General features: G+C 31.6%; 2 protein-coding genes across 3 annotated transcripts in view; both read right to left on the bottom strand.

The window, feature by feature from the left end:
* The window catches only part of LOC136273198 (mucin-22-like), a 167149-nt gene that overhangs the window by 41707 nt on the left and 111096 nt on the right, over nucleotides 1-14346 (bottom strand). The gene's annotated exons all lie outside the window — the stretch shown is intronic.
* Nucleotides 1407-12773, bottom strand: LOC136273200 (uncharacterized). 2 transcript variants are annotated; one of them, XM_066077523.1, is made up of 8 exons: nucleotides 12640-12773; nucleotides 11970-12365; nucleotides 11608-11741; nucleotides 11283-11508; nucleotides 7752-7781; nucleotides 6910-6992; nucleotides 2485-2511; nucleotides 1407-1500 (listed from the first exon to the last, which is right to left on the bottom strand). In XM_066077523.1, the coding sequence occupies exons 1-8, from the start codon at nucleotides 12686-12688 to the stop codon at nucleotides 1480-1482; spliced, it is 966 nt and encodes a 321-aa protein (XP_065933595.1). In that variant the 5' UTR covers nucleotides 12689-12773; the 3' UTR covers nucleotides 1407-1479. The 2 variants fall into 2 exon arrangements, with proteins under 2 accessions (XP_065933595.1, XP_065933596.1); XM_066077524.1 differs by lacking the exon at nucleotides 2485-2511.

Raw genomic sequence — 14346 nt, 5'->3', positions numbered from 1 at the left:
AATTATAGAGTACTTAGTACAGTTCAGTATAAGGTGATTAGCAACAGAAACCTAAAACCCATTAAAGTCAATTAGCTCTAGGTATTATAAACTATGAATTCAAAAGCATGAGTAAATATCTTATACAATTTGAATAACATTCATTTTATTTATAAAATAGAGAATGTCGTAATCCAGTTTAAGGATTCCGTTTACTGGGGGCGCAAAAAATCCATTCCACTAGTAGGATAATAGGAACAAAAAATTGTGATCCAACTACTGATGTGATTAAACTCACTTTCAGATAACGAGGTCGATGACCTACTTTTAGTGCTCGTGGCCTCAGAATGTTTATTTTTTTAAATCCTCAAAATTTTACACTAATACCAAAATTTTCTATATTTTGAAAATATTACAAATCATAAAATATATTTTGCGCCGGGTAAATAGTAAATTAAGGATGACTATTCTTAATGATTGTTGCAACGAATAACTAAAACGTCAAAGTTTAATGTTATATAATCCGAATTTCCGCTACCAATTCTTTAACTTCGACCTATTTTTGATAAGATAAAATGTGTTACAAAAATCTGCCTAAAAATGAACTTTTAAAAATGAATTGTCTATGATAACTTGTCGGTATTCTCTTAGGGGTGAAATTATGTGAGGCAAAAGATCACATTTTTAGATATGCTATTTAGACTTGGTATTATGTATTTTTCAAATAATTCTTTTTGCGTATTTATTGTCAGTTATCACAAAATGTTGCTGATATTTTACTTACACAAAATATGCAAAACTATATCTAAGAGAAAAAAATGAACAATTTATTTCAAATTACCTCTGCTTAAAGATAAATCTACCTATTTCATTGCTTTCTTTCTCAAAGAAACAGACTATTGATATAAGAATTGATATCTATTGGTAATATTGTTATGTTGTCTGTTAAAATCAATAGTTGAATTTAGATGTTGAAGCTTGAAAAAATTGATAATTATTAATAATTTAAAACAATAATTTTTCAAATAAAAGGAAAAACCAGTAATTATTTCATAGAAAAGAGATCAAGCAAATCATCAACATATTTGTCCAAGAAATTTCCTCAAATAGTGTCGTAAAGAAAAACGCTTCAGGACAGCACTCTTTAATTCATATATGCATTAGTGTGTAATTGAATTTAATTGAATTGAAAGGTAATTTGTACCATGTACCTTGTTTTATCAATAATTAAATAACAATTAAATAAAACTAAAAAAATTGATCATTTACACATTACTTTTAGTTACATCAGATTTGTAAATATTTAACTTCAATTACCAATACCTATTACTACATCTTCATTCTTGAGAGATAGGGAGGGAAGGAGGGAGACAAAGTGATTTCATCCTGCTTCTGATATAGTCGTTTGCATGATGTCCCTGGTCTTACCTATATATAAACTGTGAACAAGCTAACAACTCAAGGTTCCTAGCCTAGAGCGTTGTCATTTTTAGCAATTTCTTATATTCTTTCATTATTTCTCTGAAAAAGAAAGAAAAAGTGAATGCTTTTTTGTTATTCTGCTTTTAAATAACCAAAAATAAATATACTGTGGTATCATTAAAATTCGAGGTGGTCAATTTTCGTGGATTGCCTGAATTTTACAGGTTTGTTGGGGGGGGGGGGCGTAACGTTCGGTAAAAATTTTATACTTGCGAAAGGAAATACACTTTATAATTCCAATTCATTAGTTCATGGAGGATATTAATTCGTGGATGAAGGATACCCACGAATTTCATGAAAATTTAGCCGCAATGAAATTTAATGATTCCACAGTAAAACAGAAATTCAATTTCTACAATGAGAGAAATATACAGACTAACACGTGTCTTTGTTTTTGTTCGCAGTATAGTTTCATGAAATCGTCATTGAATGGCTACTTTGTCGTGATTTTAGTTAAAAGTATACAAAAAATAAATTGATTAAAGAATAAAATATGAATATAATAATATATGAACAAATACATAACGAACGATTGACAACATCGCTCACATGAACAATACTGATGCATTGACAAGTATTATTATACTAGTCCTCAACAAATCAAAGATAATATAATCAAATGAACGATAAATAGTTGTGAAAAGGCATTGAGAGGTTACTTTAATTTTGATATAAGAAAAACGAAGATTGTTTAGGTTGCTAGCATAGTAATATTACTTAACATATCATTGTATATCTTTTTAAAAATAGTTTTAAACATTTTACCAATCTGTTTTAAAGAGGACCTTTAAATCCTCTTTGGCCTCAGTATTAGTCCGGGGGTCATAGTTTGTATTATATAAATCTGTACTTTCTTAGGATGCTTGCATAATAAGCATTGCAGTTGTGTAGAAGAAGACTGTTAAACTTATATATTTGTATGTTGAATTTTGACCCCCTATTGGAGCCATATCGAAGCCATTTTGCTAATATTGACATTATTGGTGCAGAGGTTCTCGACCAGAAAATTTAAAAGATACCTACCCTTTTCACTGTTTTGTAACCATCTCCCTTTTAAAACATAAAATTGTTATTAGGGTCTTCCATTTCCAACGGAAGACCCTCTTGTTATTCTACGGTTTCTTTTTATTATTAAGGTCTTCCGTTTTCCAACGGAAGACCTTATTGTTTTCGTTCGGTTTCTTTTTCCCTATTATTATTATTTTTTTTTCTTACAAAATTTGTGCAGGCGATTTCTCAAAAATGGCTGAACCGATTTTTGTGAAACTTTCAGATCTAATAGATATTAGTCCCAACTTAATATACATGTTTTTATTTTGATGACGTCATATCCGTTTTTGAGAAAATGACGTTTTAGTGATTTTCAGAGGGTCGGCTTGTCCAGGGATCTACTCCTAAACGGTAAAAGATATTGAGTTCAAACTTTCAGGGATTGTAGACAAGAGATTGTAGATGTGCAATTTGGCATTCAAATTTGTCATGCTCAAAAGGCGTTAAAGCTCGCCTGGTCCCGAAAATTGAGACTTAAAAAACGTCGTTATTTTTCATGGTTTTCTTGGTTTATCTCTTTTCTGAAAAATATTTTGTTAACACATGTAAAGCAAAAAAAGTTTATATTCACAAGACCTTTCATTTGATATCGACAAAATGGGACTGGCCCCTAAAATTAGGGGACCAAAGGGCTCTAAAGTCTTTCATCTGTAGCCCTTTACTGAGGGATATTTTGTAAACAATTATAGAAGCAAATATGTTTATTTTACAGTTATGTATATAAGCAATATAATGATTTTATCATGTGTTACGTAATTAGGGGTTTTTAGGGGCCAAAAGTCCAGAATTTTGATTACATATATCTCAGAAAGGAAAAATATTTTGAAATGCAGTATAGAAGAAAACATGCTCGAAATGATGTATTAAATCATATGCAATTTTCAAAATTTCGTTAAACGACCCCTATAAGGAGTTAAGGGATCTGCCCCTAAAATGTTCTTTCCCATATATCTCAAGAACGGTAACGAATTTCTTAACAGTTGTTGAACAAAAAAATGTTCAGATTTAAATGACATTTTATTTGATATCAAGAAAAAGGGGCTGGCCCCTAAAATTAGGGGTCCAAAGGGCTCTAAAGTCTTTTATTTGTAGCCCTTTACTGAGGGATATTTTGTGAACGGTTATAGAAGCAAATATGTTTATCTCACAGTTATGTATCCAAGCAATGTAATGATTTTATCATGTGTTACGTAATTAGGGGTTTTTAGGGGCCAAAAGTCCAGAATTCTGATCACATATATCTCAGAAAGGAAAAATATTTTGAAATGAAGTATAGAAGAAAAGATGCTCAAAATGATGTATTAAATCATATACAATTTTCAAAATTTCGTTAAACGGTCTCTATAAGGAGTTAAGGGATCAGCCCCTAAAATGTTCTTTTCCATATATCTCAAGAACGGTAACGAAATTCTAAACAGTTGTTGAACAAAATGTGTTCAGATTTAAATGACCTTTTATTTGATATCAAAAAGGGGGCTGGCCCCTCAAATTAGGGAACTAATGGGCTCTAAAATCTTTCATCTGTAGCTCTTTACTGAGGGAAATTTAATGAAAGGCTATAAAAGCAAATATGTTTATTTTATAGTTCTGTATCCAAGTAATGTAATGATTCATTCATGTGTTATGTAATAATGATATTTTAGGGGTCAAGGGTCCATAAACGATGGCCACATATATCTCAAAAAGTAAAATTTTTGAAATGCAGTATAGAAGAAAAGATGCTCAAAATGATGTACTTTACAAAATGCAACCTTCAAAATTTGGTTCAGCGGCTCCAATAAGGGATTGGCCCCTAAAACTTTTTTTTCTCAGATATCTCAAGAACGGTGACGAATTTCAAAACATTTGTTGAACAAAGCTCTTATCCCTGAAACAAAATAGTATCTGGCCCTTAGAATGTAGACCCTGTTTTCTATTCTAAATCATGTTTAGCTGTTGAATATCAAAATCAAGATCGAACATATATCTCAAATTCTAAAATCAGACGGAAGACCTCCTCGTTGCTCGCAACGAGATCGTGTCTAGTTATTTTATATTTTTCCTCTGACATTTTTCGAGAGCTATAACTCAAAAACTATTTGGTCGATTTTCACAAAATTTACAGGACTGATAGAACATGACACGTGCTTGCAAAAATAAAATTTTGAGCTGATGACGGCACTTCCAGTTTGAGGTTTTGAAGATTTTGTGAATTTTTAAGGACCATTTTGTCCACGTAACTCCTCCGAAACTAAAGGGTATAGAAACGTGAAACTTTCAGGAATATGTAGATGTATGTCTGTAGATGATCCTCTGTATTTGACATTGTGGAAGCTCGCCCGAGGTCAAAAATTGGCACCAAAAGTTTTGGCAAAATTTTAACACGTTTTGCAAAATATCTTTTAACCTGTAGATAATTTGTTAAAACATGTAATGCAAAAGTTGTTAAGATTTATACGAGCTTTTGTTTTGTTTTAATAAAAAGGGGCTGGCCCCTTTAATTGGGGGCCAGGAGGGCTCTAAAGTCTTTTAATTTTAACTCTTTACTGAGCAATAATTTGTCATTAATTATAGAGTCAAAAATGTGTATTGTACAGCTGTTTATCTACACAGTTCCTTATTTTAAACATTTGTTACCTAATTAGGGGTTTCAAGCGGCCAGAAGACCAAAACTTTCATCATTAATATCTTGAAAAGGAGAAATATTTTGAAAGGCAATGTTGAACAAAAGTTGCTTAAAATAATGTTCTTTAGAACATGGTACCTTAAAGTTTATGGTTTGTGGCCCCTGTAAGGAGTTTAAGGGTCGGCCCCTAAAACACTGTTTTTCAGATATCTCCAAATCGGTCAACAATTTCTGAACACTTATTAAACAAAATATGTTTATATTTATGAGATGTTTTATTTAATATGATGAAAAAGGGACTGGCCCCTCAAATTAGGGACCAAGAGCGCTCTAAAGTCTTTATATAATAACTCTTTACTGAAAAATAATTTGTTATTAATTATAGAAGCAAAAATGTTCATTGTACAGCTGTTCATCTTTACTGGACCATACTAAAGTCATATGTTACATAATTAGGGGTTTCAAGGGGCCAGAAATCCAGAACTTTGATCAATATTATCTTGAAAAGGAGAAATATTTTGAAAAACATTGTATAACAAAAGTTGCTGAAAATAATGTTGTTAGCAATGTGATACCTAAAAATTTTTTCATTGGTGGGCCCAGTAAGGAGTTGAAGGGTCGGCCCCTAAAACACAGTTGTTCCAATATCTCTATTACGGTTAACAATTCGTGAACACTTGTTGAACAAAATATGTTTATATTTGCGAGACCTTTAATTTGATATCAAGAAAAAGGGGCTGACCCCTCAAATTAGGGACCAGGAGGGCTAAAAAGTCTTTTTATAGTAACCTTGTTTAGAGCGATAATTTGTTATTAATCATAAAAGCAAAAATAAAAGCTTATTAAGTTTAATGTAAAACTGAAATCCGTTTTAAAATCGGCCGATGCATTACAGAGATATAGGTGTTCAAAAATTGACTTTTCTGGAAATTTTGATTCCACATTCTTGGTAAAGAAAATAGTTTTATGTTCATAGTTAAATTAACTCGTATCTAAAATAATTCGATAATTGTTAAATCGTACTTAAAAACACATTCGGATTTGTATTTGCTAAGTTGTTCTTGAAATTGATAATGTTTTTGCTAATTCGTACCTAGAATCATTTTGATTTTGTGAATTCGTACCAAAAATAATTCGATTTTTTTTCTTTTTGTTTTATTTACTTATGTTTATTGGTTTAAGAACTCTGATTCTTAGAGAAAGATTTAGCTTTACTTTCGACATTATCAGAAGACCCACTCGTACCTTTGCAACGAGCTTTGCTCTAGTTTTGTTTACATTTTTATAATTTGATTAGTTTTATTATATCTGATGCAAAGGTTCTAAAAAAGTCAAAAAAAAGTTTAGAGAAAGACGGACGAACAGAGCAATACAGAAGGACAAAAGACAACAGGGGATCAGAAAGGCTCTCTTTAACCCTTCGGTTCGGGTGAGCTAAAACACATCCTTTTTAAACTATAGAAATTTCTTTTATTTATTGAGTCGACCCTAGTTTAAATAATGTAGATTTGTGCTGCATTGGTCAAGATTGGTTGATTTTGGATGAGTGATTTAAAGACATGAAGAAAACCAAAACCCTGAAAAGAATGTATCAAACACTACTACATACGCCGGACAAACTTTGCTTAAAAATGGTCAAATATACCACCAGTTTTTGAGAGATACGATGTTTTGCTTTATTTACTTCATGTTCTGTTATATTTCAGGAAGGGTATTTGCGGCGTATAAGAAGAATTCTAAAGTAAAGGAAAAGGAGTAAAACAGTAAAGACAATACACTGAAAATATGTTTACCATTCTCAGAACGACAAAGACAATTATGAGTCCAATCAGTCCGCTTATCACCCCTCCGGCAATTGTTCCAGCATCAGATGAATCTGAATGTATGAAGACCATGGATATTATTTACTTATTGTTTCAAAGATATCATTCAGGTATGATAAACAAAATACGTGCCATCATAATTAAAAACATTTCATAAAGGTTGATCAAAAATGTTGTTAGAGAAAAAAATGCTACATATACAAACATATGAATTATAAAAACAAATTATACTTTAAAACATGTAGTTAAAAATATTTAAAATGTTCAGATTACATATTAATTTGTAGCATACACGTTTGATCATGTATCCTGGTATCAAAATAAAGCATTACATATAATATTCATTATATAACAGAAGCTATATAATGGTATGTTACCATTATAAAGCTTCTGAAGATTTTAAAATGAAAGCGCTTAAGCTATATTGAACGTTTTTCGTGTTTTCTTTTTTACTTTTTATCTATCTATCTATCTATCTATCTATCTATCTATCTATCTATCTATCTATCTATCAAATGGGTGACTAAGTTTGAGATTTGTTCAGTTTATGTTAGCTGTCTAAAATGAAATGTTTTCTCCCTCTTTCTTATCATCCCTTTGAAGATGGTTGAAATTCTGCCTGATGAATACTTGAGAAATAGTCTTAAAATGTAAAAATTTTTACAGAGAGACATACGAAAGATTTACAAAATGATCAAAAAAAGTTGATCATCCAGAGTTTTAAGAGTTTCTGGCAAATACTACCAGTTCTTTCTTAAATTTACAATTTACCACAAAAATATTAAATATAGACTTGTTGTCATAATACATACCATCTTTTCCATGAGTACTTGTCTCAGGAACTGTAAATGGTAAAAGAATATATGTTTAGTTTTCATACAACCTTGCCTTAAAACTATTCTGAAATTAATTATACAAACTGAATTAAAGGAATTAGGAATTGAAACAGTAAACGTGTCATGATACAATGATGTCAACAAGTTTATCATAGATATTATTACTTTCCGTTTCTCTACATTACAAAGAGATGACGAGTACCTTTCTTGCTAAGAATTTGTTGCAGTATTTGTTTGTAATTCATTTCTCATTAATACCCGATCTTATTGATTTTACTGCATTTACAAAACCCAAATTCAGTAATCTAATTGTAAAAAGTTTTACAGAGAGACATACGAAAGATTTACAAAATGATCAAAAAAGTTGATCATCCAGAGTTTTAAGAGTTTCTGGCAAATACTACTAGTTCTTTCTTAAATTTACAATTTATCACAAAAATATTAAATATAGATAGACTTGTTGTCATTATACATACCATCTCTTCCATGAGTATTTGTTGCTAAGAATTCGTTACAGTATTTGTAATTCATTTCTCATTAATACCCGATCTTATTGATTTTACTTCATTCACAAAACCCAACTTCAGTAATCTAATAGTCATACATGTACAACTTGAGCTAAATATATGAATTATTAAATATTATTTTAGACAAGTTATACATAAACATTTGAATAGATAAATATTTTAGAGAGAGTAACAATTGTCTTGTACTTGTTATAGACTGTTAAACAGACAATTGTAAATAGACAATTGTAGTTCTTTTTTTCAAGGTCTACTGCAATTCCTGTACCTAGGAGAGGGAATCATCTGACCCCAAAAATCATAAAGGTATTAGCCTTGTAAGCTGTTTCTGTAAAAAGTTCACATCAATTTTAAATCAAACCAAATGCTATTATTATGGTCTGGTAATACGAACTATTTTAATGGAATTGGAAAATTTCTTGCAATGAAATGTGGTCGAAACAAAAATGTCACAAAAAAACAAGAGTTTCACAGACTTTGATGGTCACTGAGTACAAACGCCAGTAGATGGACTTGTTAGGGAGTCTAATGTTTGCATTTAAGGTGGCTCCACTTTTTGATGACGCAGTACGCAAACAAGGAAATCTGGAACCATGCAATTCCGGTACTGGCTGATTCAAACTAATGCGAATTGTATGGGGACCGCTCTTTTAAAACAATTGTTAAATGAATAGTCTTAGATTTAATTTGTTAATTGGAAAAATCATTACTCACAAGTAATGTGACACATTTACGTTGTGTCGTATTATTATTCGTAAAAAACAATAAAATCAAGCATAATTTTTTTAATAGTTTCTTTCCAATTTTCGATATCTTACAGCGTAGCTCAGTGGGTTAGTGGGTTCACTACAAACCTATAGGTCATGAGTTCGAATCCCGTTGAGGACAATAAAATTTTTAACTTTCCAAAATTCTCTCAAACGTATTTTTTGGTTGAATACTGTGAAAGAAAATTCTAAACCGGTGAAAGTATTTTAATTATAATAAACTTTAATCCACATTAATATTGACAGATGTTCCTATAAACCATCATAAGGGAATGGGAGGGTGGCTTTGAATTTCTCTCAGGTTGGGATACATAAATCCTATTAGGTAATTTTCCACTTTATTTATTTGACTTAGTTTTGCATTAAAGCTAATAAATTCATTTATATAGGCCTATAATGAAACATGTATGTATTTATCAATCTATCGTGATATTTAGGAAATTTTCTTTAACTCAGAAATGAAAAGTCCCCAAGATGTTTGGGCCTTGGGACTTAGGAACGATAACTCTTACCGGAGGAACTTTCATACCAAATAAAATTTGTGTTTATTTGCAATGATTTTTTATTCAATTTTTTATGTCACAGTTATTAAAATACATTTTCTTATAACATCAAGCAGCTTTTTCAGATGATTTGAATATATGAAGAAGTATGAAAAATTTCGTTTTGGGGAAATACTAAAAAAAATTGCAATTGTAAAATTTTTGAATTTTAAGAAGTATTATATCTATTTTTAGGTGACCGAAAGAAATATCCATCATATAACAAAAAATATTCTTTCAATTTGTTAATAGTTAACTTTTTAAAAATTAATTTACAAAAACATGAAAAAACATTTGAAATTTCTTTAAAAATACCAATAGTATCCCTATCATCATTTTAATATTTGATAAGTATATGTTTTGTGGTCTTCTATTGAAAATTGGAAAAAAAACTGTGGGTGTATAGAGCCACCTTAAAGCCTTATGGCAATGAGTTACCCGAGAGACTCAAGTAACCAAGAAAATGTTCACTATATATCTCTTATTACTCGACGACTGACACTCATTTTGGTTGACGACTACACATGCCTTACTTATTGTAAACATAAAAAAACGGTAAAATAATTTTTGACCAAAATCGTGACCATGCCACTTTAAAGATGTACAAACATAATATATGTATGCAAAGATATGTATATTTATACAACTCTTAACACATAATCGGACAAAATCTAATCAGGCTGAAAGCGGCAAGGGGTAAGTTGTGTAAAGTCATCAATGTGTTGCTGTGTACACATATTACACGGAGTGTAATGGAATTCATTGAAGTTTGCGTCAAAGGTAGCCTCTCCATTATCTTCGAGTCAATTTTACCCCATCTGTTAAAATTGTTTCATTTAAACATGTTTTGCTCATTATCTCAAAATTTTACGCAGATTAGCGCCTAATTGTTCATATTTAAAGCTGCTTGGTCCGATTTTTTTCGTAATTACAGTATCAAAATTTTGTTCATACAAATCATTTATCTTACAAAGTTATGGACTTTCTCCTATTTACACCAGCAGAATCAATCTCCTTTCTAAGTTAGAAATATTCAAAGTAAATAAAAATAATTTCTCTTTGGGCAAACGAAAAAACAAACCAAAATGCATCACGGGAATGTTTAGAAAAGGAAACCGCATGGTTTCGTCCCCCGAATGATTGGGGTTGTTCAACCCGCATGCTATGCATCGATTGTAAAGAAAGCAGGCTCTAGAAATATTGGCGATCAAAACGTACACATGTTTATTTGTAATTTGTCTGATCATTTGTCTGACCATTTCGACCTTTATTTAAAGCGATGTCAAATTCGTAATACAACCAAACCCGTATCGTCGTCAGGGGTGAAATTTAACATGAGGCGAAATAACGCGGTACCTTTTAATGTCGTATGTTTTGTTAGCAGATTTTGTACGTATTTTTCTTCATTGAAATTTGGCTTAATTGACTGGGTAAACAACTGCAATGTCTATTATTATACATATACTAAGCATAGCCATCGTTTTAAAGCGTGCATAAAATTTGGTATAAAATCGGACCAAGCAGCTTTAATGATATTGACCCCCTATTAACATGAAAGAAAATTTCACCGTTATCCAGTACAGTGTTTTTAAAGTATTTGAAATTATTGTTATTTCAATCAAAATAATGAAATGTTCCATGGATTTTGATACACTGCCAATAATAATATATTACCAATGGTGATATTAACATATTGTATGGCGGTCCCCGATCCGCAACTACCAGTATTTCCAGATTCACACAAAAACCTTGTGAAGGTGTCTTGACTGGTCAGGCTGTATGTGATGGTACTTGATCGTGTGTACTGACAACCTGACTGAGAAACCTCCGAACTGATTGGAGTCTGGGACAATTTTGTGAAGCTCTTTTCATTGGCTCTTTGGGCACACCATCCAATCATCTGAAATCACAGCATGAAATGTTTTCAATCTGCCTGGAAGAAAAAGAAGGAAATTCAATTTTTTTCTTAGTGTATGTTTGCTATTGTGTTAATACATACAGTGCTTGGATCACTACCGATCTGTCCTTCACAAGTTATCTGTATTACAGTTCCCTTGGAAAACTGTCGACTTGGCGTATTGTAAGGATCACTCGGGATCTTCACTCGAGGCATCTCCATCACAGTTGGTTTGACTGAATCAAAATTTTAAAAAATACCGCCATTGACTTTTACCATTTAATATTTGCAAGTATTAGAAATCGGAAACTCTTAATGCAATAAAGTCACTTTCATGCATATTTCAAACCATTTTCTATTTTAACAAAATCATACATTAATAATCGTCATTTCGTATTGTTCATACAAAATAATAATAATAAAAAAGAAACAATGTTAATATGCATATTGAATGCAGTACATACTATTGTATGTGACTGTGATTGGCAATGTTTCATCTTCGACAACATTTGATTGACTATTAATCCCAGACATTTTACATTTGTATATTTTGAAGTCGTCGGGACATCGAACAATGTCCTTATTTAGTGTAAGTCTCAGTTGTGCAGTGTTTAATGTGCTTATAGAACCGGAAGCTGTAGCTCCTCTGCTGTGCAATGTTTTGTCTGCCCACAAAAGTTTGTCTCCACTGGCAACTGAAACTACTGTGGTAAAGTTACCACTAGCATTCTTTGAGAGCTGAATGAAGAATAAGGAAGTGAGTTGTGAAGGATTAGTGATGGAGCACAGGACAACTAAATCATTCTCCCGGAGAGTCACTGTTGGTGGGATGGCTTGTATCTGAATGTTCTGAGCTAAGTCTGAAATAATTGATTCAAAACGAAAGTACAAGTTATATACATAAATGGCATGTTAAAGATAGACCGTCGTTAACCGACAGTTTTGAGTGAAAGTATTTGATATCAACAATTGTATACATTAAATCTGGAAAGTTCATAAAAAAAACCTCATTACACCAATATATATGTAGTTTTATGAATACCGGTTTTAAAATACGCGTAAGTTTTAAATCTCAATTTGGCAAGGGTTTGCAATATTAAAATTTAAAACTAAAGTACTTTTCTGGATACTTACCGTGTGATATGAGACTCAGTAGCACTGACCAGACAAGAGCAAACGTCATACTGTTTATTTAGTGAAACTATTTCCTGATTCACTATTTTCTTTAATGAAAAAACCATGATTATGAAATGTCAGGAAAAAATCGATCATATATTAAGAAATAGAGCATAACATTCTAGATATCGATCGATTCAAAGAGTTTTAACCAAACAATGCAAAGACCTTTAAACAAAGTGATCATGAGATAACACCGTGTATACAACCTATAGATTTACACCCACTAAGTATTTTCTATTTTATTCTATTTCTTAAGTAGACATGTTGTGATTAAAGGCTTTATAGAAACCGACGTGGCTTAAATATACTCGATCCAATTATATCCAATTTATCGATAAGTTGAAACCTTCAGCAGTATAAACAAATCACGCCTTGGCTGCACGGAATAATAATGATGGTGCCAGACTCAAATTCCCATATAAGATTGGAATTTCTTTATCTAACGTTCTGGTTAACAATAATAATTTAGTAACTATTACTCACTTTTTTAAATCACTTCAATGATTTTAAAAATAAAGGTGTAAATTTAAAAAATGAAATTCCTTTTGATGCTTGACTTGGGTTCTGAATCTGCTAGCATCGCAGAAAACAACTTACATAACCCGCTACTCTTACTACACTGTTAACTACATATTTCGATGATTTTTGTGTTGTTCTCATATTCATTAATAATGAATTTAATTTGAGCTCAATTTTTTCTCTTGTTAAAAATTATACAATTTACCATTTTCTGCATCGTCGGATACCCACGGGTGATCGCGTCTTTTACTTATCACCCGTGGGCAAACCAGCCGAAATATCACTGTAAAATATGCAAATTCGTTCATATTGAACAACCAATCAGAAACTCTGATAGTAAATTTGGAACTCTTCAGTTTTGAAAATACGTTTTGTTGTTAACTAAACATGCAACAATGGCGGCGTCCATGAAGACGTGTGGCTTTTGTAAGAAAAATATCCGGGATAAGTCTTACAGGTCCTTAGCATCAAATATTAGTCAAGATCACTATGGAAATATTTTCAAAATACTGGGAATAGCTATGACTGGCGTTCTTTGCAATCAGTGTGTGAATAAACTGAACAGAATAAGGAAATTAAATGGGAACATTGAGACGAAAGTTGTGTCGTTAACAGAAGAACGCGACAAACTTTTAGGGACACTCAAAGCAATGCCAGGCATTATTCAACAGTGTTTAAGTACACCTAGAAGAGGGGAAAAAAGACCGTTAGTTAAACAAACGCCGACACCAAGGTCAAGGCTCAAGAAAAGTTTATTTTGCACACCTTCCCGTAAATGTAGTCCTGCACCTAAAGTCACACCAGAGAAAAGGGTTGTAACTCAAGTCACAAGGTCAACGCAGACAAAACAACCACGAGAAGATTTTGATGTCAAGGTAAATATAGCGCACTTGGTTTACATTTTGCGTATATATATATTATAATGCTATTGCAAAAATCATATATTTTAAATATTATACAATATTGAGTACAAAAATGGTAGGAACTATGAAACAATTTTTCTTCGTCTCCATGAAATTTTACTAGGAGTCATTTTGTACCATAATCATTTCGTAAAACTACTGACGTGCGACCAGTTTTTGCTGTGTACCATTTCTTGCCAGTACATTGTGACGTCATTTAATCAACACACTGTCACATAAA

Source organism: Magallana gigas, chromosome 2, assembly GCF_963853765.1.
Source record: "Magallana gigas chromosome 2, xbMagGiga1.1, whole genome shotgun sequence".
In the NCBI taxonomy this organism is placed as follows: Eukaryota; Metazoa; Mollusca; class Bivalvia; order Ostreida; family Ostreidae; genus Magallana; species Magallana gigas.
Note: the sequence above shows the minus strand (reverse complement) of the source record. Positions and strands in the feature narration are given on the sequence as shown.

What these genes read in the sequence shown, in the direction of transcription:
- LOC136273200 (XM_066077523.1), bottom strand. Translation starts at nt 12,688, where the DNA reads ATGACGTTTGCTCTTGTCTGGTCAGTGCTACTGAGTCTCATATCACAC. An exon ending in AATCACAGTCACATACAATA is followed by an intron (nt 11,742 to 11,969) that starts GTATGTACTGCA and finishes ATTTTGATTCAG; the next exon opens with TCAAACCAACTGTGATGGAG. An exon ending in ATATGTTAATATCACCATTG is followed by an intron (nt 7,782 to 11,282) that starts GTAATATATTAT and finishes TACCATTTACAG; the next exon opens with TTCCTGAGACAAGTACTCAT.